The sequence below is a fragment of the Microchirus variegatus genome (assembly GCF_963457635.1).
Source record: "Microchirus variegatus genome assembly, chromosome: 21".
Classification (NCBI taxonomy): Eukaryota; Metazoa; Chordata; class Actinopteri; order Pleuronectiformes; family Soleidae; genus Microchirus; species Microchirus variegatus.
In genome coordinates this window covers 16,033,466-16,058,092 of record NC_139822.1, presented here as the reverse complement: position 1 = coordinate 16,058,092, position 24,627 = coordinate 16,033,466, and the positions used below count along the sequence as shown (strand labels likewise).

General features: G+C 40.3%; 3 protein-coding genes across 3 annotated transcripts; 2 read left to right on the top strand and 1 right to left on the bottom strand.

The window, feature by feature from the left end:
• Positions 1 to 3,609: 3,609 nt before the first annotated feature.
• On the top strand, positions 3,610 to 10,497 carry ppp1r14d (protein phosphatase 1 regulatory inhibitor subunit 14D; the record flags this gene model as incomplete). The annotated part of the gene is made up of 4 exons (XM_083907657.1): positions 3,610 to 3,909; positions 8,950 to 9,030; positions 10,286 to 10,318; positions 10,429 to 10,497. Exons 1-4 carry the CDS (start codon positions 3,727 to 3,729, stop codon positions 10,495 to 10,497), a joined length of 366 nt encoding a protein of 121 aa, XP_083763783.1. The 5' UTR covers positions 3,610 to 3,726.
• Positions 10,498 to 12,058: 1,561 nt separating this feature from the next.
• On the bottom strand, positions 12,059 to 15,975 carry zfyve19 (zinc finger, FYVE domain containing 19). Its single transcript, XM_083908243.1, has 11 exons — positions 15,873 to 15,975; positions 15,311 to 15,432; positions 15,151 to 15,204; positions 14,894 to 15,063; positions 14,320 to 14,462; positions 14,099 to 14,207; positions 13,747 to 13,980; positions 13,571 to 13,647; positions 13,290 to 13,391; positions 13,033 to 13,193; positions 12,059 to 12,829 (listed from the first exon to the last, which is right to left on the bottom strand). Exons 1-11 carry the CDS (start codon positions 15,924 to 15,926, stop codon positions 12,751 to 12,753), a joined length of 1,305 nt encoding a protein of 434 aa, XP_083764369.1. The 5' UTR covers positions 15,927 to 15,975; the 3' UTR covers positions 12,059 to 12,750.
• Positions 15,976 to 17,188: 1,213 nt separating this feature from the next.
• Positions 17,189 to 19,179, top strand: bub1bb (BUB1 mitotic checkpoint serine/threonine kinase Bb; the record flags this gene model as incomplete). Its single annotated transcript, XM_083908054.1, has 8 exons — positions 17,189 to 17,334; positions 17,425 to 17,484; positions 17,594 to 17,738; positions 17,834 to 18,030; positions 18,132 to 18,289; positions 18,396 to 18,589; positions 18,678 to 18,778; positions 18,900 to 19,179. The coding sequence occupies 8 exons, from the start codon at positions 17,189 to 17,191 to the stop codon at positions 19,177 to 19,179; spliced, it is 1,281 nt and encodes a 426-aa protein (XP_083764180.1).
• Between the last annotated feature and the right edge of the window lie 5,448 nt (positions 19,180 to 24,627).

Genomic DNA, 24,627 nt, shown 5'->3' with positions numbered 1-24,627 from the left:
GTGAAATAAACACCACTGTGTTGAAGTATTTAGGCCTAAAAACACAACGCTCCCACTCCAAGAAAGCAGCCTTCAGTCAAATGGCGTATCAATAAAAAGTGTCCGTGAAGAGGCGTCGACGCAGGTCCCCCGCGGAGACACAACACACACACAACACACACACACACACACACACTGCTGCTCTTTAACAACTCCGAAACTCCTCCACACGGACTCACACTCGTTTGTGTGTCGACGACAAGCAGCGAAGACACTGAGGAGCACAGGTGACTCACCTGAGAGCAGATACAGGAAGTGAAATTCCACTCCTGACACGCCACTCCCTAACTTCTGACGCCCGTGTAATGGAGTGAAACTGCGACATCAAAAAAACCCCCTGCTGCCAGTGTTACAACCGCAACTTTTGTTTTTGTTTGTTTGTTTAAACGCGAGCAAGTTTTCCTTGATTTATTTTATAATACCGTTGAATTCGGACTCCTCATAATTCTAGGAAAATTGACTAGAATTATATCTACATCTCTCACACTGGAGAGATGTGATCTCAGCTGTAGATACTCGTACATACCGCTGACAAAATACCAAACGCATGAATGATAAGTGACGTCATACGCCACTGGAAGAAAGTCAGAATGATTTAAAGGTTACATTATGTAATAAATCTAAAGCAACTGGCCATAAAATCATCCTAATATGTCACACAGACTCAGGAATAATGTTCATATAACAAACTGAACTCACCAACAACAACAGTACAGCATAGGTATTTGCATTAAAAAAAACATTTTGCAGACTGCAAATCATGTTTTGGCATGTGGCGCCACCTACCAATCATTGCAGTCAGTAGAGTAGAGTCTCAGCTGCCGCGCAACCACGGGTTGCCAGTTACGTCAAAAAACGAAACCTAAAAGACCTCTGTATTTTGAATTTGAATGTAGTAACCATTTTTGGCCACATTCTTACATATGGCACCTTTAAATTAAAATTCTGACGTTTTTCTCAGAATTATTCTAACGTTAACCCTTTTTTTAACCCTTCAAGGTACACAAGAAAAAAGCAAAGGAAACATTATTTCTTTGCATTTTTTATTATTTTATTTTATTTACTTATGATAACAATAATGAAAATCATTATATATATATATATATATATATATATATATATATATATATATATGTATATATATATATATATATATATATATATATGTATATATATATATATATACACATTTTAATTAGACCCTAATGTATTTCAGATACAGGCCTCTACCATTTGCATAATTCATAAAGTACAACATTCACAAGTCACATTAAGTGTTAGTGAGTTCAGCTTGATGCATTTTTCAATGAGATAAAGTGACTTAAAGTGTGGTCGACCAAATGGTTGAGTAGCTTAACCTTAAAGGGTTAAACAGAATTCAAATCTTCAATTTAAATCAAGATAAATTGCTTATAATTTCCATTCAATTCAAGTCATTATACAGAGCAAATTAATTACAACAAAATTAGCAGTTTTATTCAACTGTCATTTAATAGAAATTAGAGAAAAAGGTAAAAACAACGCAATACAGGAGTTAGAAAGCTAAAGATTAAATGGCATTATTCATTATAAATAAATTATTAATTTACTATATACAGAGGCTATAAGAATGTGCAATATCGAGTGTCTTTTATCCTTTTTTTCCCCAGCACAACTTAAGCAATTAGTAGTATATACTAATAAAAGTATATAAACACAAAACAAATGTTTAAAATCGGATTGAATTTGTGAAATTTGGAAATGTGTCAGAGTTCAAAGTTCACTTGGCTCGCTTTCATGAACAAAAAGAAAAGAAAAAACGCAATATTTTGTGACTTCTGCACAATTATTGCTACTTTAAATCACAACTAAAAATGCGATGTAAAATGAATCACAACTTTGACTCAACAACACATTAGAAGATTAAAAAACACATTTTTAAAGCCTGAATATGTGACTTATAAAGACACACCCCCAGGATGTCCATATAAGGAGTTGTATATTATTCCCATGGCAAATTACCTGTGGCACAGATCTATGCCTCGTGAGCACTAAGGGGTTAAAACAAAAATGACATTTATGCTTTGTTTTGTTTTGATTGACACGTATAGTTATCTCAGTTCTGTTCATCTACACCATTATCATCGTCATGTACTGGCGTTAATCCAGAAGGTGGCAGCATCATCACACTAACATCTGAAGAAGAGGCTTCAGAGTGAACTCATTTTCCCATTTAGTGTTGGAAGACAGTGTAATAATCCATGTAAATCATCATCTATAGTCAGGAACATACTCTCCTCGTAAAGATGGGTGAGCCCATACATTAACTGAGTCATAGCATTAGCATAGCATGTGACGACACAGGTCAACAACAGGGGAGAGGCAGGAAGTTGTTGCTCAGATTATGCAATCGGCTACTTTGACTGAGAACATGTAATTCCAGCTAAATATAGGCAGTTTTGCGAAAAATAAAACAAAACAGGAACCATTAACTGCAAATCATCCTGCTATTAAACGTTATAAACTCTGTTTTTCTTTTTTTTTTGTAACCCTCCTAGAAATGAGCCTGCACAGGTCTCCAGAACCAGTCAGTCAGAGTCTTTTCGGGGGGCAGCACCAAGCAGCCCAAGACGAAGATGAATGAATATTTGTTTGCCTGGGAAAGGCGAGCCGCTCGAGCCCCGCTCAATAATTCAGTGTTTGTAACAGACGGTGCATCAGTGGGTGAACACAGCGCAGCAGCTATGGCTGATTGATCGCTCCTGCCAAAACAAGAAAGCCCGTCGCCATCGTTCATATCGTAATTGGATCCGTGGAAAACTCTGCAGCCTGTTGACTCTTTTGTGTCACATGTAAAAAAAAAAAAAATTGAATAAATGAATTGAACTATGGATGTTTAACAGTGCGTTGATATTTGATTTTGCAACAAAAAAAAAGACAAAACTAATCGCGCTCCGCTATCCATCTATTATGCATGTGCACGTAACTGAGGATGCCAGTTTGACTTCAAGGCTTATTAAACGTACACCTGATAATGTTCATTTATAAAAAGGACAGGGCCGGCTATCACACTAGAGGAACCCTGGCTCACCTGTCAGGGGGACGCAGCTATTGTCGGAAGAGTTTGTTCACACAAGAGCTCCAAGCTCAACGTCAAACTATTTTGACTCTACGACGACACTGGAAAAGGAAATGTGCTAAAAGAAGACGGAGAAATAATAGCTAATTTCTATTTTGTGTTGGTATAGTTTGAGTAACAGCATTATCACGATCAGCAGTTGCTCTCTTACCCTTTTTCCCACATTTTTATTGCTGCAATTGACCTCTGCTCTCCCACCTGCTGTAACACCAAAAGCAAACACACCCTATGAGGTGCAAGTGCAGTCGTGCACACACACACACACACAAAGTGTGCACGCAGAGGCATATCTCATTACCATCCTCCTGATAGTGCAGCCAGTGGGTGTTGCAAGAGAGTGAGCTTTATAGAGAGAGACAGAGAGGGAGAGAGGGAGGGAGAGGCAGAGAACTGGAGGCATCATTACAGAGGAGAACACCAACGACTCGACAAGATAACAGGAGATACGCATGGAAACAGCAGCTCACTGGAACACAAGCAGAGACACAGTAAGCTTGTGTGTGAGTGTGTGAGAGAGTGTGAGAGTGTGTGTGAGTGAGTGTGTGGTTCTCCCGAGGCCGTGGAAAGCCATGGCGTCAGAGCCCAGCACCCAGTCCAGGGTGATGTTCCAGGCAGGAGACCAGAAGCCAGCGGAGCCGGCTCACCGCAAGCTGGGGAAGCTGACGGTGAAGTACAACCGCAAGGACCTGCAGAGGAGGCTGGACATCGAGGAGTGGATCGACGGGCAGCTTCACCTGCTGTTTGACTGTGAGGTAGGGCTCAGAGTGTGTCCGGGGTGGGGGGGCTTGGTGGACTGCTCAGGGGTGCCTGTGGTGATGGGCCATCCATCATGGCAGCTCACAGTCACCTAAGAGAGGAGTGGGTGCTGAGGCAGAGCCACATGTTTGGAGTTTTAACATTATTATTGTCTATTTTATTATTAGGAATAATTTAAAAGCCTGTTGCAACCCCTGACAACACAACACTTAACATCATTTAAGATTCTAGGATCGGTAACATCTGATGTGAAGGAGAAAAGGAAACCGTGAGAGCGCCGGGGAGATTGTGATGATAATTTATCATAATAATCTGTTTACAACCATAATAAATGAAAGCTAACGACAGCACAGTTGTGGTTTTTATGTTGTGCTGATTTGGTGGCATTGGGAAAACATCCTTGCAGTCTGGGCAGATAAGATCATGCTAAACCATCTCTGCTTTAACAGAAATTACATAGAAATGTAGCATATCCTCACTATATATGGGTGCAATGCAATCCCAATTCCGCTCCTGTGTGGTCGGATCCAGTCCAGTTATGACAGAGAGCCTCCATATAATGACATTCTCCAGAAAGGAAGAGAAACCATGGCAACAGATGTCTCTTTGCCCACACGAGGCAGCAGCAGCAGCACCGTGGCACGCGGATGAATTAGGGATGTCTGCCGAGCATCTCGGAGCTTCCCGATTACGTTTTTGCGGATCGGATGACGGAGACGGCAGAGTCGAATGTGGCCGCACATGTTCCTCTCTGTCGCCGACTTCACCTTTTATCATGAAGTGGCTCTTTTTGAATAATGGTTAGGTTTCCAATTATTTAGCTGCAGTAGCTGTAACTGAACCTAATTTACCCGCCCTGGATTAATTAATTAAGTATTTCTGATTCTGATTCTGAAAATATGTGTTTATGCTACAATTTCACGCGTGAGCATTACACACACTCACACACGTTTATTTTTTTACGTTCAGTCAAATGCCAAAGATCACAGAGTCTGACAGACATAAAACAACAAAAGCTGCCATCGCCCTGAGACTTTTACAACACTTCGTCACAGTGGGAGAGCCCGGGATCGGTAATATCGTGCTTATTTTATGAGCTTCACTCATTCACTCAGAGCCTACTTCCTCTCTGTGGTGTTATATGGTAATATGTTTGTGAGGCAGAGGCGGGAATAGATAACAAAAACCAGGAAACGTAGATTACAAAAGGTTCATCTTGTCCCAGAAACGTCCACGCTCTGCTCATCATGTATCACAGATAGTGACAGTCTTTCGTTATGGAAGACATGACTCATTTTTACAATCTTAAATCGAATAGACTTAGATATTTAGCGTTCACGTTTGCAGAAATTGGGCATGACTCGTCCATGTGTCCTGGCCAGCGTGATGAATTTTGCATAGGCTCAGGGCAAGAATACTCTGTTGGGTCCCGAGTCTTCCGCGTGGAAGCGTTTACCATCAGTCCCCTGTGTCACCGCCTGAATTATTTAGCCACATCTCCAATTCATACTAGTGCTGCTTCAGTTTTGGAGCGGCCGGACTTCTTTTGAGAACTTCACACCTATCGAGAGAAGGCAAACTGCCGTGTCTTTTCACTTTTATCGAGCTTTCGGTCTATTTGACCTTCAGAGCGCACGGCAAGCGACAAAAAAAGTGTCAAAAACTAGCCTCAGTTCACATGACAATGATTTGATGACTCACTGATTGGATATTATTCTGATGTGTGGGCAGCGTGTTGCTCTGACAGGAAAAGATAAGTTAAACAAAGCAAAAAAAACAACTCCTCCAAACAAAACAGCTAATTTCCTGGGCTTGGGTTTCCTTCACATTAACATAACAAACACATACGCAGCCACTCTAACGTCTGATGTTAGCTCGTTTCGTTGTGATATTTGGACTTTAATCAACGTGGAAGTTGGCAGTAAACACATCCATGAACATCCTGTAGTGGATCGTTTTTTTTTTTAAAATGTAAACAATTGTCAAGTTATATTAAAACGATTGTCAAATGAGATCAAGTCTCTGTGTTTCTGGGTATAGCAGTGTTTTGATGTCAATAAAGACAAAAATACTGAAAACTAGAAAAGCACTCGGCGAGTGCAGACCTCCACCAAGGCAGCTCAGCCCTCCCACAAAATAGCGATAAAAACAGTGATATCGTCTATGGATCACGCCCAAAATGTAATCATTCCCTGAAAATTTCATCCAAATCCGTCTGCGACTTTTCGGGTTATGTAGCTAACAGACAGACAGATAGACAAACAAACAAACTCCGGCGAACAGGCCGGAGTACGACTGAAAACCCAAAGTCGTGTCCATGTTAATTTTCAGAAGTGAATTCTACAGCTCGAAAAAACCCTACTCGTTCAGAAGTGTGACATGTACACGCAGACAGGCTCTCCCTTTGGTCTGATAGTATTGCTTGACAGAGCTTGTCGTCAGACAACAAGAATCACCACATTTAAAGGACACTCAGGCCTGAGTTTTTGCCAATGGGACAAAATCAGAAGAGTCATCAAAATCATAAGGAAGTAGGCCTATACACTTTGGGTAATGAATATCAATACTCTGTTTCATAAAGTCACTACAAACAACAGTAAACTTTATAGTGTACAATGGTACTGCTGTTCAATTTCATACATTTTTTTAAGATTAAACATTTCTCATTTTTAAATAAAAATTTCAGTGGTTGCAAAATTCAACCGCTTGTTTAGACTTCCCCTGAAAACCACTCTCGTATTCATGAATTCCGCCGTTACTGCCAACATTCATTTCAGCCTCAGTCTGTTGCTTTTAACTTCAAAAAGTGCCGCTGAGACATTTCTGCCCCGAGGCCTCATTAAAAAGCTCTTTTCCGCCCGACAATGAAGGTAATTATCAACAAGCCGCGCTATATATGTTACGAAATACTAAGAGTAACTGGAAGCGCGGAATCGGTGAAAATGTCTCTAATTGATATTGGGCATGCACGTGGACCTGCTGCACTCAGAGGAGAGCATCAATAAAAGATCAGTGGAGACCAGACCATGTCATTTTACATTTGACACATTTAATATTACTATTCTCTAAAGCTGTACAAAAACATGTAAGATTAGCTAAAGCTGATGTTTACCACATTAACAATGTATAGAGTGTATTTCTGATGCATTTAATGTTATATTCATTGAAAAAAAAGTGATTTTCCTTCAAAAATACAGACATTTCTAAGTGACTTTCTAAGTAACTTTTTAACGGTAGTGTATAAGGAAATATTTCCCACTGCACAGAACACAGAAATGCCCAGACAAACACATCACAGCTGGTAAAGCAAATCCCACACAGCACAGAAATGTACAGCGTGGATTGAAAAGAAAAAAACAAAGAGGCCTTTATGCGTCCTACAGGCATCAGCACAATCACATGAGTTCCAAACTGGCGGCATGTATCAGACGGAGAGGACATTGGGGACTCTGAAAGGTATAGGCCCATCTTATTCTGCCACTCAGCACTTCCACATTGATTAGTTCTCCCCTCATCCAGAAAGCTGTACGAGAGAGCGTCGTCCTCACCAGCCGTGAAAACTCCCCAACCGGAAAATATTACTCTTAAAAAAAGGCCCCATTTGTCAAAATATGAGAGTACTTGTGCTGAGTCCAGGTATCTTAGTGTTCAGGATTCCTTTAGAGAGCACAACTCATTCAGGTGTGGGTATAAGAGCGAGCGACGTCGCCTGATTACTTTGCTATATTTATGTTTTTTTATGACTTTTATATAGACAATTATCACACAAGGTGACACAATCATATAGAAAGAAAGAAATCTGGCACAATTTAAGCAAGAAATACACGCCGACATCGTAAACCATCCGTGAAATGTGACGGTAGCTTGTCACAACTATGACATCCTGGAGCCCTTTTTTCCCTTCATGCCTCACTGCTCTTCAGCTTTACTCACATCGAGAAAGAATGGAAAATATTTTATAATACTTTTTTTGTTTGTTTACTACATGCATAGTTTTGATGTCCTCAGTATTAATCTGATCAGCAATCGTGGGTCCGTGAGCCAAAAGTGGCCCAAGATTTCAAGTTTGGGGCTTTTATTGTGAAAGAATATGAACTGAGCTGCTGATTAAACACAACGTCCACATAAAATGTGGATTTTTGACGTTTTACGGAATTTTCAGTGCGACTGTTTGTACACTGTCTGCTTTTTTGTGACACTTCTCGATGTGAAATCATTTTAGACATGTTAGGTAAGTCATTAACCTTGCATGACATCCACTGTTGTATTTGTGAAACTTTTTATTTTATTTGTGAAAATGCTAAAGGGGGAGATTTCACCGTTTTTGTTTTATACCTAGACCTCATTTAGACCAGGTCTGGATCCAAAACCATTGCACCTAGACTTCTTCAAATCTGTAATAGATTAATCTATAGACCCTGAAGATTCATAAAAACACAATCTCTGATTTGTGAAACCTGTATTATATTTGTGTCAATGCAATAAAGGCACAATTCACCGTTTAATTCACAGTTTTTTCAGCATATAGACCTCATTAAAACCAGGTTGGGATCCAAAACCACTGTACCTAGACTTCTCAATTCTGAACTAGATTAATCTACATAGCCTGAAGATTCGTACAAACACCATCTCTGATTTGTGAAACCTGTATTATATTTGTGAAAATGCAATAAAGGGACATTTCACTGTTTTTTCACCATTTGGACCACTTTGGACCAGATCCTGATTCAAAACCACTGTACCTAGACTTCTCTTTGGCCTAATATCCAGTTGATCACCAAAAAAAACTGTCCCTCAGCCACATTTACTTGCTGATCCCTGCTCTACAGTGGAGAAAGTATTGAAAACAAACCCTCACATCACATCACATCTCTCCGACAGTGACTCTGCTCACGGGTCACGGTCACGGTCACTGCCATGGCTGAGTGGACATGACAAGACGCCCACATTTCCAAACATTTGCAGCAGTATAACCAGAAGCACTACTGTGAAGGATATTTTTTTTGTCTAATGTGCTTCTCTCTTTGCTCTCACAGGAGGAGGAAATCCCCGAGTTAGAGATCGATATAGATGAGCTGCTGGAGCTGCCAGACGAGGGACAGAGAACCCGGCTGCAGGTAAACACTGTGTGTTTTCACGTTTTACCCTTCTTTAAAGGAGACATATTTTGCTAACTCTACTTCTTAATCGTTTAAATACTTATATTTGGGACTCTAGCGGCCCTATGAGTAGGCAAAGTGTGAATAAAAGATGACTCACTCATGTTTTTGTGGTCCTCCTCATTGCTACGTCACAATGACACATTCCTGGAATTGTTGTCTCGTGGAGCTTGTCCCCCGAAAAAAACGCGAGAGTGCAGGAGGGCAATAGTATCCGGAAGAGCGGAAGTCCGCAAAGTGTTCTATTCTTGGTCGCACCGTGTAGCGTAAAGTTCTACACAAACTTCCAGCCTCAGAGAATGTACGTGTCCAGTGGATACATGTTATATATGACGGCAATGTGCCGGCTAGAGTTGGCCAAATGATGGCTTTTCCAAATGCTAACTGCTGTTAGCTGCCGGAGCCTCAGGGACGCTGACGTAGTTTCTTCTTTATTAATGGCGGGTTACAGCTTTTGTTTGTGTATACCGCCACCTACTGTACAGGAGCGTGTAGGGACTGGACGGGGTAGACTCACATTCTCATTTGTGTCAGGAGAAAATAATTAATAGATACATAAATAAGTACAATAATGATATTAATAATGAATAAATAACAAAAAGTTAATACATTTAACTTTAATTAAATTTTCCATTAATCTTGTATTCTTTCTCATGTAGTTTCCTGTGTCTCATTTGCATTTAAAGAGACAGTCACTCAAAACCGAGCGTTGTGAACAGGGCTGTTTTGAATTGTTTGTTTTGGAGGAATAGGGAATAATCTGTCTACTTTAATCCTTTGCTTGTTTTGTGTTGTCTGCACACATCTGTCTTGTTTTTTTTTGCTGCTGTAACAAGTCAATTTCCCCCTTGAGGGGATAAAATAAAGCTTTATCTTATCTTATCTTTCAGTACAGTAATAAAAAAAATGAATGTATTGATAATGTATATCAGGGAGGATGAATTTTAACTTTACAACATGGTCATGATTCCAAACATTTTCACATATAGGACTTACACTTGCCTGGATATTCTTTAGAAATAACATGACATTATTGTAATGTTATCTCCTTATTAGCACAATAAAAATGTATTATTAAACACTACCACTCTAAAACTATTGCCGTTTTGTTACTGTACTGTACTGTAAAGTGTTATCAGCGTCACAAGAACTGCTGGAATCCAATGTTTGTCATAAATCCAGATTTATTATGCATGTTTGTTTTTTTTGTTAGGAGCTCTTGCAGGAATGCGGGAAGCCAAAAGAGGTAAGAAAAAAAAAACATTACTCATAGGAAAACTATTCCACGGCAAATATAGAATATACACAGTATAGGAAATTAAATATTTGACTCTATTCCTTCTCCTCCCCCCACAGGAATTTATCAATGGGCTGCTCTATAGGATAAAGGGTCTACGTAAAATGTCCGGTCCCTTGAAGAAATAATTCTAGGTCAAATCAAGTTGAAAGAAAATGTGGGAAAATGCTTCCTCATGTCCCAGACGTCCGACTGTTTGTCTGCCTGCACGTTGGAATCAGTTTAACACCAGAGCAATGAGGTTTTCAATGTTTTTTTTTATTATTATTATTATTGCTATTATTTCACTTTAATTTATGGACTGCTATAACACGTTTCCTCCCTCAACACCTAAACCAATGATGCACACGAGATAAAAGCTGTAATGAGACAGACGCAGTTTTTTTTTCTTTTCTGTGTAAGATTGTACATTTTCAGTTGCCTATTTATGTACATAGATCTTTTTTTTGTTGTTCTGATAACAGTGTTGTACGTCGAAATAAAACGGAACATTTTCAAGACAATGCTGTTGAATGCGATTTCTTCCAAGAACGGCATCATCGAGTGACTGATCCAACAGGTGTCAGAAATCATTCATTCCCTGTTATACAACATAACTATTGAGATGTTCATAACATAGTATACTATATAGCATATTATATAGCTCTCCGACTGGAATACAGCCTACCATTTCTTCATTTTTCTATTACTACTGCTGTAATATAACATTCCCGAGATACACTACCGTTGAAAAGTTTGGGCTCACTTAGAAATGTCCGTACTTTTTGAAGGAAAAGCACTTTTTTTTCAATGAATATAACATGAAATGAATCAGAAATACACTCTATACATTGTTAATGTGGTAAACGACTATTCTAGCTGCAAACGTCTGGTTTTTAATGGAATATGTACATAGGTGTATAGAGGCCCATTTCCAGTGTTCTAATGGTACATTGTGTTTGCTAATCGTGTTAGAAGACTATTGGATGATTAGAAAACCCTTGTGCAATGATGTTAGCACAGCTGAAAACAGTTTTCCTGGTTCAAAAATCATTATTTCTAATCTTGTCAATGCCTTGACTTGATTTTCTATTCCTTTTGCAACTCTTTTGACAAATAAAAGTGTGACTTTTAATGGAAAACAGACAAAAATATATATATATAGGTGAGCCCAAACTTTTGAACGGAAGTGTACATGTGTCTGTTTTTTTTTAATCTATAGTGATGAAGACAAAGGAGACATTGACATGTCACATCCAGGAGTAAACACAGCAAAAATCAGGAGCAGGAAGGTCCATTAAGTATGCATCCATTATCCTCATCCATTTCCTGTCTGTGGTGTGTGTGTGTGTGTGTGTGTGTGTGTGTGTGTGTATGACAAGGCCAGAAAAAAGGCAAACACAGTAACGGCCTCCATACGAACCTTAATGGAGCAAGACCCTAGAGGAGAGTGTAATTATGGTTTCTCCTCAGTTAGCGAGACAGTAATGCACACTGATGAAACTGCACTCTGGCCATCTCTCCCACACACACACACTCACACACGCAGAGAGAGGGTCTTCCGGCTGAGGGCTCCATTATAGTAATTTGCTCGCTTCAACCCCCATTTTCACTTTCTCCGACACGGAGGCCGTCTAGAACTACAAGATGTGCCCTTTTTTTGGTCAAGCACTAGACTGATCGGAAAAAGAAAGAAGTGCTCTAGTGTTTAAAAATAAAACTTAAGATGTGAGATAGCACCCGTACCACGTTCAATTCCTTTATAATAATGACATTACAACACAAGGACAAGGCAACAATCATGTCAGACTCACAGCCAAACATAGATTACAAGAGTGACTGCCAGATCCTTTTATACTGACTTGCATTGACAGTTGTTTGGGACTATACATCATCCCAGATGAGCTCATGACACGTCTGCCTTCTATTTCTATTTTTTTTTTTTAAAAGAAGGTGACAAGTGCAAAGAGTCTGAGATGAGGCTTTGTTGCCTTTAGGAAGTGACAGAAATAAAACTTAATCTTGAATTGTGCATTTACTTCATGCAGAAGCTACAAAGATTTACTAAAATAGAAAGACTTTAAGAGCAGCCCTCTGCTAAGATTCACTTACCTCTTTTTTTTGTGTTATACATTATGGGGTCAAAATAAGAGCCACATCTTCCACTTAATCAGTTTAAATGCTAATCTCGCTGTTGTCTACGCGATGACAGGTCATTTTCAAAGATTGGATGAGAGGTTAAAATGACGTGTTATGGGTTGCTGTTGGCAGATTATTTTTGAGAAACCCTTTCTTTTTTTTTTAAACTATGTATGTTAAGTCACTTAAGGCCAAAGCACAAGTCTAAGGATAATAACTGTCAAGAGCCTGATATGGCAAACATGTACGACACAGCTTAACTATCATGTCTTCCTCTTCTTCTTTGGCGCAGTGTAGTTTGTAGTGCGATGCTCCATCCTGTCATATTTATCATGGCCTTCCCTGGGGAGATAACGGAGAGTGGGGTTGATAATTCATCACACTAAATACTTTATCTTCCTGCTGCTGAACAGTATGGCAGCAGCCTGTCTACTAAGTATCTGGGTCGTGGTACACATTCCAAATCACACGCACACGTTTCTTGGGCACTGGGTTTAAGATTTCTGTGCGAAGATTGAGTTTGTAATGTGTGCGCGCTCGGCTACCTGAAGCAGCGGTTGCAGTAAAGGTCCCCGTCGCAGGTGTGGCAGCGAACTGTGGCGTCATGATTACAGATGCAACACCACGGGAGTTCCTCCTCGTCACTGTCTGAGGGCTGATGTGTTACGGCAGCTGGTGAAACCCTGCTCTTGGGTCCAGGAGGAGCCTGTGTGTTCAAAATACATCAGCACAACCAGGGATTAAACGTTAGTTAACAAGCTCATTTATAGTCTGGATTGATACTTGGCTGTTTTTCCAGTACCAGTTTCTTTGAGGGTTTTTTCTTTTCCGTGTTCCTTGGTCCACACTGTTCAAAAGGTATGTTATAGCCACTGGCCTCATCGAGTGCAGCTTCTTCTGAGAGCTGGACAAAAAAAAACAGAAGAGAAAAAGGGAAATTTATGAAGAAATCTGTAGCTCATGTCACAAATAATTAAAAACGGCAAAATAGCAACCCCTTGTGGCACACCGTGCACATTAAAGGTGTGGTATGTCCTTTGTGACACATTTAATATGTATAATTGATGACATAAAAGTAAACACCTGCTTTAACACTCTCTTCACAGCTTCCTCTTCAGTCTCCTCCTCGCTGTCGGGATGCTGGAAATTGTCCATGGTAACTAGAAGTGATGTGGAATAAGACAATGGTTGCAGTAAAACCTCTTATCATATATTAAATGACATATGATAAAGAGAGGTGTATGCCAATAAAGATGTACTTTTATCTGGGTCCTGCCCCTTTAACTGGGCCAACCTCTTGGCCATGTGCAGGATCTGATCCTGGGAATGCTGCTCCTTCCTCAGCTCCTCCATGGCCTCCTCCAGCAGACGGGCCTTTTCGGACTCCAGCTGCTGTTGGGCGTCCTGGTTCTCCTCCAGATTCTCGTCGAGCACTCCTTCTTCCCCCCGGTTGAGATCATTCATGCGGCCTGCAACATCTGCAGTGGGAGCAACTGAGCATATTTGTGAGATTAAACTATTGTGTTGTCTGATCACAGCATATATGAGGATCACATTGTCAATTATTAAATGAATGTGAGTGAAAAGCAGGTGGAAGTGATCAGATCTTACTGAAATCAGGATTTGCTTGCTCGTCATCGATGGTAACCTCGTCTGCCAGCTGTCTTAGGAGATCATTGGCTTGTTCAGTCTGTGTCCTTATATCCGGAGGCTGGTGCATCTGCACAGATGAGCATATGTACAATTACAGCACGCTATTTATTCGTGATGCATCGAATACATTAATGAATAAAAAAAGAAGTTACAAACAAGCACAAAAGGGTTTATCTCACAGGTGTCGGGGCTTGAGACGGCGGAGGTTGGCCACGTAAAGCTGCCAAACGGTCCTCCATCTCCTCTGCAGAAGGCACCGTCTGACTCGGAGCTTTTAAAGCAGCGAGGCGAGATTCAATCTCTTTCTCAGAGGGGATAGACTCTGAGGAGGAGGAGGAGTTGCAACACTTACAGTGACTTTTGCAAGTATAATTACAACAGCTATACAGTCCTGTACAAGTCTCCATTAGATTTGTCGCTTAAGCAATGGTGGAATATCCATATGGTATAGTTATTTCTCAATTACTTCAGTGAAACATATCCAGAAAATACAGTAATGTATGCAGTTTTAAAATAACACATTTTTCAGGAAGAAATAAAACAGCTTTCACAGGTTTAAGTGTCAAGTATTGACGGCTCATTGACAGCTTGCTGATACATAAGAGCCACCTTTAGTCACATCATTCCAATCCAAATGCCAATGATCGCAGAATTTGACAAACATAAAAACAATAACGCTGGTGGTGCCCAGATAAATATGTACAATACTGTATAATAATATAGAGTAAACCAAAGCAGTAGCTGCAAACGTACTTGGTGCAGTTTCCTCTTTGAGCTTCTGAAGTCTTTCAGCAATAGCCTGATCTTCTTTACTCAGGCCCTTGGCCGGCAGATGCCCTACTTTGCTCTGCCTGCTACCTCCGTGTGCAAGAGACTGCTGTGTTGATGGTCCCGCCTGTTTGGCCTCAAAAGCAGCGACTCGCCTGCGGAAGAAGCATTTACATTAAAACTTCAGATATCATGAGACTGCTATGTTAACAAAAACGTCTTACAACCGATCATATACTGACTTTTTGTAGTTTTCAGGAGGAGACCATCTTCCAGCACTGTTCTGAGGCTGTCCACTAGAAATGAAGATTAGAAGCTTTAAGGCATATACTGCGTACGTCATATTTACTGATAACTGCAATTGTTTTGACGTATAGTTCTTAAGCATGGTGTGAAATTTACCTCGTCAGACTGCCATGGCACTGCTTACACACCTTCTGTTGGGCGGTGCCCCAGCGAGGTACCACAGCACTGAAGGTCAAACAGCTGGAGCAGAAGGAGCGGCCACAGTTCTTACAGCCCAGCTATGTTTTAAATGACAGCATACGTCACATAATATGGCTTTCTGTTAAATGTCTGTATAAATATCATTACATCAAGACATAAATATATATATATATGTATATCTTCCCTTCAGATATTTTTTGTTTTAGGTCATTTGTAGCTACAATTAAAATGTTATATACAATTTTCTACACAGCTTACTGTACAAGCAACACATTATTTACATTTGTATAACTGTATTCACATTTCTAAACTCATTCAATTTAACAAAACTAATGGGATTTTGCCATTTTGACTGTGTGTATATAGGTTACTAGGTAAAAACAGTACCAGTACATTTTATCCATGCATTTTAATTCCTCCGTTGCGTATTTTTTACGTGAATAAGAACAACCGCAACATAAAAAACAAATCACTGGTTAACGATCAGTGTCTGTGACATGAGTCAGCTGAACATTACCTCCTTCTTGAAGAGGCTGAACTTTGACGCACAACAAAAACAACGGTTGTCCATGCCGGTACGTGTACACAGTCATGTGGCAGGCAATTCAGCTGCAACTGCCAGCGCTGCTTTTGATAAATGTGTGATAAAAGTCCACCCTGTGAACAATAAATATCCAGATATTAATGTCTATTTTCCATCTGTCAGTGTTGCTATTATCAAATCCGGAAGTGTTCCAAACAAAGGAAGTGATGTCATTGTGCGTTTTCCGGTTTCTGGCTCCTCCAATCAGCGTCCGCCAAATTCTCTCGCGGTCCTCGTTCGAATGAAAACAGAGCTGACAACGAACAGCAGTGTGTGCTGCGGTTGAGTCTCGGAGCTGTTGAATTATCAAGAAAAAGACGAGGAAAACTTGGAAGCGGTATGAGAAATGACCACGTTATGCGAATACATATTCATTGTATAAATATGACACATAGGCGTTCTTGATATTTCGAACGACAATGAAAATCGGTCTGGCAAGGGCGGACGTTGGCTAGCTAGTGCGTTAGCTCTCCACGTACTGTCGTCAGTTTAGCACCTCCTTTGGAGATGACGAGCGTAGTACTACATGTTTATTGGTGTCTAAAACGTGTATAAACGGGCTGATTTATGCCCAAATTCAGTAATTGACACTGGAAACTTCATTTTTAGAATTCACTGACCCATCATATAAAATACAGCTACAGCTATATACAGAGACAGCTATTTAGCTAAGTCTGGTATAGACACGGTTATGTACATGGTCCCTGTCAACTAACTAACTAGTAAACTAAACCAGTAGTGATCTTATATTAAGGATTATTTAAGTGATACTATTCTGTGCATCATTTGTTGTTCTATTTTGTCAAATGGAGGAAAAAAGTGGTTTATTTATAGGCAAACAAGATCCCCATTATATCAGATAAGAAACTTTATTGTCATTGGGACAACGAGATATTGCACAACGAAATTAAGTGCAGGTTTCCCAGTCCAAACATTAATAATATATAGAAAGTAAAAAAATAAAAGATACATATAAATATGTAAAGAAGACTACAAAATAAACTAACTGAGAAAGACGTTGACACACAGACGTATTGGACATAGTGTCCTGAACTATGACATAAACCTGGCACGTAAGCATCAAAATATCTAGTCTAGCAGCATTTAAACAGTTGATAGCATGGATAGAAACCGTTTCTGAGACTGTTTGTCTTCATGGTTCTAAAGCACCCGTGTATCACAATGTGCTGAACCTTAACGTTAATGCATTTGTTTTGTCCTTGTTTAGGTTTCTGCTTTAAATTTCCACAATGGCAGAAGGAGGAGATGCGGATTGGGAACTGAGCAAAGAAAACATTCAGCCGCTGAGGAGGGGCAGAGACATAGCAGTCTTACACCAAGCGCTCAGTCAACAACAGGACGGACTCAGCTCTGCCAACATCTGCCAACAGAAACAGTAAGTATGAAGTATATTGTTACCATGTTGAGAGACTGCAATTTGTGACAAAAATCAAAAACATATTTTCTTCTCTTGTTGTTTACCCAGGGCTTTTGAGTCTGAACTTCGCATGTATGAAGGCGATGATCCACTTGATGTTTGGGATCGGTAAGTGAGATATGGAACTAATTATGTGCAGTCATACGAGTTCTTTACACCTGGTATTAAAATGCCTTTTCTGTAATTGGATAAAACGGCATGGTTCTGTCTTTCACAGGTATACCAAGTGGACAGAGCAAACCTTCCCTCAAGGTGGAAAAGAGAGCAACCTTGTCATGCTGTTGGACCAGGCTGTGAACAGATTCACAGAGGAAAAGAAATATTATGCAGACCCTCGCTTTATTGACCTCTGGATCAAATACGTATGTTATGTTGAACCTATGTTGCACCTAAACTTGTACGTGGTGAAATAATAGAGCAGTAATAACTTTTCCCACACGTGTGTATGTGTCATCAGTCAAAGTACTGCCCGGATCCACTGGACTCCTTCAGGTACATGCAGGCACAGGCGATAGGAACAACTCAGGCATCCTTCTACATCGCCTGGTCTGAGGCGTACGAGAATAAAGGCAACTCTCTCAAAGCAGACCAAGTCTATCAGGAGGGATTAAGAATGAATGCGGAGCCACGCGAGAAGCTGCAACAGTTTCACAAGTATGAATCAATGCACTATACTTGGAATTAAAATAAATGTTGAAAAGCAACTGATTTTCCATGTTTGTATCATTAAAGGTTCTCTTTATTGTTGTTTATAGTGCTCTGCAGGCGCGCGTTTCCCGAGATGCGATGATGCAGATTGTAGAGGAGGACAGTGATGACGAATCCAAACTACCAGAGAGAGTCTCTTTGATTGACCTCAAATCTAGAGGGAAGAAAAAGGCCTTTATCAACAGAACAGGCCCTGCAATCAAAAGTAAGTATAAATTGCACCTTTCGTTCACACTTTTAAAATGTTAGAGCACCTTCTCTTTAAATTGAAACACTCTTTAATGTCATTTTCTTGTGGTTTTCATGGACAGATATTTCTGGAGGCCTTCAGTCACGAGGTACCCCTGTTCTCGCCAACACTTCAAACAGTCGACTGATGATCTTCGATGAAAACCAAGCTCAAAGCTCTGCTCCACCAGAGCCTAAAGTGGAGCCTTGGAAGGCTCCACCACCGTCGAAGGCAAAGGAGAACGAGAGGAATCCAGAGAGATGGTGTGATGTCAAGGTAGGAGACGAGGTGTTCTGTTACAAAAAATAAAAATATGTGGAATATAATCTGGTTCCATGTGTGTAACATTTTTTATCCATCATAGCTTCCCACAAAGTCCAAATATGGACATACTGTTATGGCTCCACCACCTCCCAAACCCACCTTCCAACCATTTGTTGAGGAATCAGAACAACCTCCAACAGTGTGAGTGACTATTATTCGCCTTTTTGATTTATTGTGCATCCCTGTTCTAACCCATATTAGTTGATGCCCCTTTTTCGACTCCGGTCTAATTTGTGCCATTTTCTCTTCTTTCCTTCCTCAGGACTCCGTGCAAGATCAACACGGTGGTGAACAAGGTTTTATCTGCGCGTCGGCCGTGCAGAGAAGAAACTCCTCTGAAGAGGCTGCAGGAGCGTCATCAGCAGCAGCAGAGAGAGGCAGAGTCAGGCACGCCACACGAGCAGAGCATGTACTGTAAAGAGCTGCTGCTCAGCGGCACCGCCGAGTTCTCCTTTGAGGAGCTGCGCGCCGAACGCTACTTCAAGAAGACGGCACAGGAGTCGCAGGAGGACGATCGAGCTACAGTCGGTGCTGCAACCTGATCTACTCAGACTGATCTTCTGTTTTTTTTTTTTTTATTATTTCCCCTTCATTTTTATCTGCAAGTATCGTCTAATTACTGTTTTGCATTGTGTCCTATATTGTAAATATTTAGTTGAAGGAGAACCAGTTACATCGGAAACGCTAATGAAGATTCCGTTAAAACAAAATAATAGTAATAGGAACACAGTACAGTCCAATGTAGTCCAGAACAACATGACTTTATCAACATTTATTCACTTGTACAAACTAAACACTGCTCAACTCACTGATCTCCAATTTTAGTAATTTGTCTATATTTTTGTTCCTGTTGCGTTGTTCTTAAGAACAGTGCTCTTTTTTTATTAAGTCATTTTGTATTGAGCATATTTCTTTTTGTAAAAATGACTCCAGTCTACAAAAGACTTCAGCGAGGTGATTAAACCGGGTTTAAAGTTTCAGACTGAGGACAATTTTTCCTTCATTGATGTTCAATAAACCTGTTAAAATGTCCAGCTGGTGAATAGTGGTATTGTGATTTTTATTTTATTTTTGTCCTGAGGGGAATTAAAGTAATGCATTGTCAGCAGGGGACATGAATGGGGGGGGGGCATGGATTGTATTCCTGATAATGGTGGTTGGATTACTAATGGGCTGTGAGAACAGTTAGTGTAATCTGCAGCAGTTTACAGAGTCAGCACTCTTTCCCCAGAGTGGAAATAAAGTGCATTTAAATAGTCAGAAATGCCACTATTAATGCTGCTGCTCATGAAGAGACTTAATGTGAAGTCTGGAGGACACTGGAATGTTTTAGAAATCCCAGCGTTGGGCAAACTTGGACGCACAAATCTTAAATGTTAATCATTGCCCAGTAGAGGTTACCGAGAAGCCCGCTGACAAAAGTAGTGCGAGTAAACATAATGTGTGATTATGGGCTGGAACATACACTACTGTTCAAAGCACGTTTTTTTTCAATGAATATAACATGAAATGAATCAGAAATACACTCTATACCTTGTTAATGTGGTAAACGACTATTCTAGCTGCAAACGTCTGGTTTTTAATGGAATATGTACATAGGTGTATAGAGGCCCATTTCCAGTGTTCTAATGGTACATTGTGTTTGCTAATGGCGTTAGAAGGCTATTGGATGATTAGAAAACCATACAAATCATTAATTCTAATGTTGTCAATGTCTTGACTATATTTTCTATTCATTTTGCAACTCTTTTGATGAATAAAAGTGCGAGATTTAATGGAAAACACCCCAAAAAATTGTATAGGTGACCCCAAACTTTTGAACGGCAGTGTATGTGTACACTAAAAGTGCTAAGTAGAACCATATAAGGTTCTTCGGCTTGTCCACCAAGAACCCTTTTAAAACCCTTTATTCAGGAAAGGGTTTTTTAATGGTTCCAGGTAGAACCTCAGCCCTTGTAGAAGAACCCTTTTGAAACCCTTATTTCTAAAAGTGTACGCTCATTAGCCAGGACACCACTATCCTGACGAAGCACTGGGACACAGTGTTGCTGCAGTCGTCTTTACATGCACACAGGGCGAGAGAGGAACATACTTTAATCTCATACTGGAAATATGACAGTGTCGGCCAACATCGGTCTGGGTTTGTTCCCCAGAACTGTCTACTTTAATGTTTTGGCCTTGCACTTAGAGGAGCTGAAATTCAGTGATAAATGACGGGGAGCGACACGATTGCGCGTCTCCCACCATAATAACACAGCGTAATGTAATGTATCCTCTATAGCTCGCTATTTGGCAGGACATGGAAAAAAAGTCCTGCCAAAATTAAAGGCTCATCCCCGTGAATGCAAAATCCATGGCTCTGTGTTCCTCCAGCACAGAGGTGGTACCTTTGCTTGATGTGCTGCAGACGGGCCCTCAGAGGAGAAGCTTTTGTTGTGTCTCTGAGAGACAGGAACACTCAGGCTCTATGTGGGCCACATTTTACAGTCAGCGCTCTTTACCATTTGCTCGACTTGTGTTTACATGCACCAGTTAACAGAAAGTTCCCGCAGCCTCTACTTTTCGCTTGCAAGCCACTCGTGGAAAATGTGCTTTTGCAGTCACAAATTTTGTCATATTTCTGTGTTTATTTTATATAATTTTATCTGCAGCAGCACACTGGCTTTTCTTTATTTTTCCTATGATGACGGCGTGGCACTTCCTTATGTGACACTGTTGCAGACAAAGTAGGAGAATGACACACTTTATTTCCGTCGTCATTGTCTTGTCAAATGGAGCTAAAGTAGATTTATAGGTCATCTGGAAATGTCATTGGATTTTTCAAAGTTGGGGGGGTGGGTGGAAATGCATTTGCATCAGCTGTGTAGGCTGAGCCCCGGCGTAATCCTGACAAAGTCGCCCTTAAACAATAGAGTGGATTGACATGCAAATAATTAAGGCAGTTCACTTAATTCAGACCCACAGGCTTTCTTATTAATGACACTGTGTTTTAAAACTAGTATTGTCATTGTAAGCTCTTTTTAAAGTTCCAGGACTTAACAAACCGGAGCGGATGGGGGGGGGGGGAAGCTGATGAATAAACCCTGCAGAGCTAAGAACAATTTTAGTTTCCACGTCTCACTCAAAGTGCAAAGACAGCATTTAAATGACCGTCCCTAATATGATGTAACTCCCTCTTGGAACAGTCCACAAGACCTCTGCTTGGTATCCTGTGGAATCATACACCACCACGATGTTGGCATCGGATCCACCGAGTCCTAGAATGTACACGATGAGACCTACAGGGGGTGAGTTTAGCTTTTCCAGCACTGACACATCTCACACCTGACCATCAGGATATAACACAGATCAATACCTTTTCAATGACATACAGTACCATTCAAAAGCTTGGGGTCACTTAGAAATGTCCTTATTTTGAAGGAAAATCACTTTTTCTTCAATGAATATAACAGTAAATGAATCATAAATACACTCTATACATTGTTAATGTGGTAAAACGACTATTCTAGCGGCAAACGTCTGGTTTTTAATGGAATATGTACATAGGTGTATAGAGGCCCATTTCCAGTGTTCTAATGGTACATCGTGTTTGCTAATGGCGTTAGAAGGCTATTGGATGATTAGAAAACCCTTGTGCAATGATGTTTGCACAGCTGAAAACAGTATTATTTTGAATAAAAATCATTATTTCTAATCTTGTCAATGTCTTGACTATATTTTCCATTCATTTCGCAACTCTTTTGATGAATAAAAGTGTGACTTTTAACCCTTTAAGGTACTACTCAACCATTTGGTCGACCACACTTTAAGTCACTATATCTCATTGAAAAATACATCAAGCTGAACTCACTAACACTTAATGTGACTTGTTCTGAATGTTGTACATTTTTGAATTGTGCAAACAAGGTTTATTATGAACAGACGTCTGAACCGTTTGGTAGAGGCCTGTATCTGAAATACTGTAGGGTCTAATTAAAGAAAAAAAAAAAAAAATATTGATTTTTGTTATTGTTCTCATAAGTAAATAAAATAATAAAAAATGCAAATAAATTTTTTTTCCTTTGCTTTTTTTTCTTGGTGTGTACCTTAAAGGTACAATATGTAGTATTTATGGGTTTATATAACCCAAAATCCACTTTTTAATACATATTATGTGCTCCTGCATTGTCTAGTCGCTGTATAATAGTTTTTGTTTCATTTTCGTAGTGTTTCAAAAAGTCATGTAAAATAACATGGTCGCGGGCCGCGGTTGCATTGCCACTGTTAGCAGCGAGACGCCATGTTTCTACCGGAGCCTGTAAGGACAAACACGAGAGAACAAATCAAGCGTCGCTTTACTTGTAGCGGAAGTCCCGCCTCCTCTCTCTCCGCTTCGTCTGCTACGGCCGCAGTAGCTCGCCCTCTCCCTCACCTCACAAACCTCATCTGCTGACACGGAGAAAGACGACGAGGACGACATTTGACCAGCTGAGGATACCGTAGCGCTCAGGGAAGGGAGGGGGTGAGCAGAGCAGCAGGTCTTTGTTGTAGATTTCAGCCTCTCCTCTAGATGGCACTATAAACTACTTATTTCCCCTTTAAACGGTTAATGGAAAACCTTGTCTAGGTGAGCCCAAACTTTTGACCGGTAGTGTATACTAATAAACTAAACCTTGACGGTCAGCGGCTGTGTTTGGGACACAAACAAAACAGGAACAAAAATCTGTGCACAAATGGGCTACTTTCTAAAAGATTGGCAGTAAAAGTAAAACTTCCCCAACAGCCATTCACTAATTCTATCAAAGTAATAGATGAACGAACACAAAACTGAGCAAAAACAGATAAAAAATGAGACAAAAAGCACAACTCGACCAAACCAAACCTGCCTTTATAACCTCCCATGCAGGCTGATTGCCCTCAGCTGTGGGAGAACACAGGTGCACCCAGTTTAACTCCTGATAAACAAATATAAGCGACTTAAATCTCTTATTTTACACACATTAGAAACCATTTTGTGTTGACCTTTTGACCTTGTCCAGTTCTCATTCAAACTGTGAGATAAGTATAAGTCATATTTCTGATAGTAAGAGCAGAAGAGTCTGCCATACCACAAACTTATTTCCACTTCAGTTTGTTGAATGTGTAAGAAGGAAAATCCTTAAATGTGCCACTGCACTGCAAGCATCTCTCATACTACAGGTTTCCCCCAAATCTGACTCACTCTGCGAGCTTCTTTTTCCCCCCGCCTTGCACGTCTTGACCCTAATACATTTTCCTGCTTTGTATCTGGTCTTTGCTGCTGTATAAATTATTCAGGAAATGATTGTGGTGAAAAAAAAAAAAGAGAGAGGAGGGAACGTTTGAGTCAAACCCCTCGACTGGCTGTAATGTCAGTTATTCCTGAAGATTATTGGGTCACAACAGGATGATATTCTCCGAGAATATGTAGTGCACACCCCCTCCATTACACACACATGCAACCATCTGTCATGCCTGACCCTGTCAGTGCATGGATAATGCATTTGACTGAACAGCAGCACAGTGGTGTGTGAACACACAGCACCCGCATGTTTTCATGTCACCCACCCATGACGTGTAAAGGAGACGGAGGGAGGGTGAAAGGTATCCCATGTGATGAAGTGTGGAGGAGGCTCCTCTTTCACAAGAGTCACTGGAAACCACACACACACATACACACTCTTGTACTTGCTGCATACTGAGGACCAGCATTTCCACTTTATAAATCAACACAATTACAAATATCTACTCCATGAATTACATCTATAAAGAACGACTGAGTGCAGTACCATAAGATGTCTGCAGGTGGAGCCCCAGAGCAAAAAGTGTGTGAAACAAACGGGTTTTTGTACCAAATTGACGATCTCTGTTAAAAAACAGCCTACAGCATGTTTACAACCTCAGGAAATGATTTAAATGAAAACAAAGTGAGGACTGGCCAAAATGTCCACACTTTGTAAAAATGACCTCACTTTGTTGGTTAAAAACCTTCA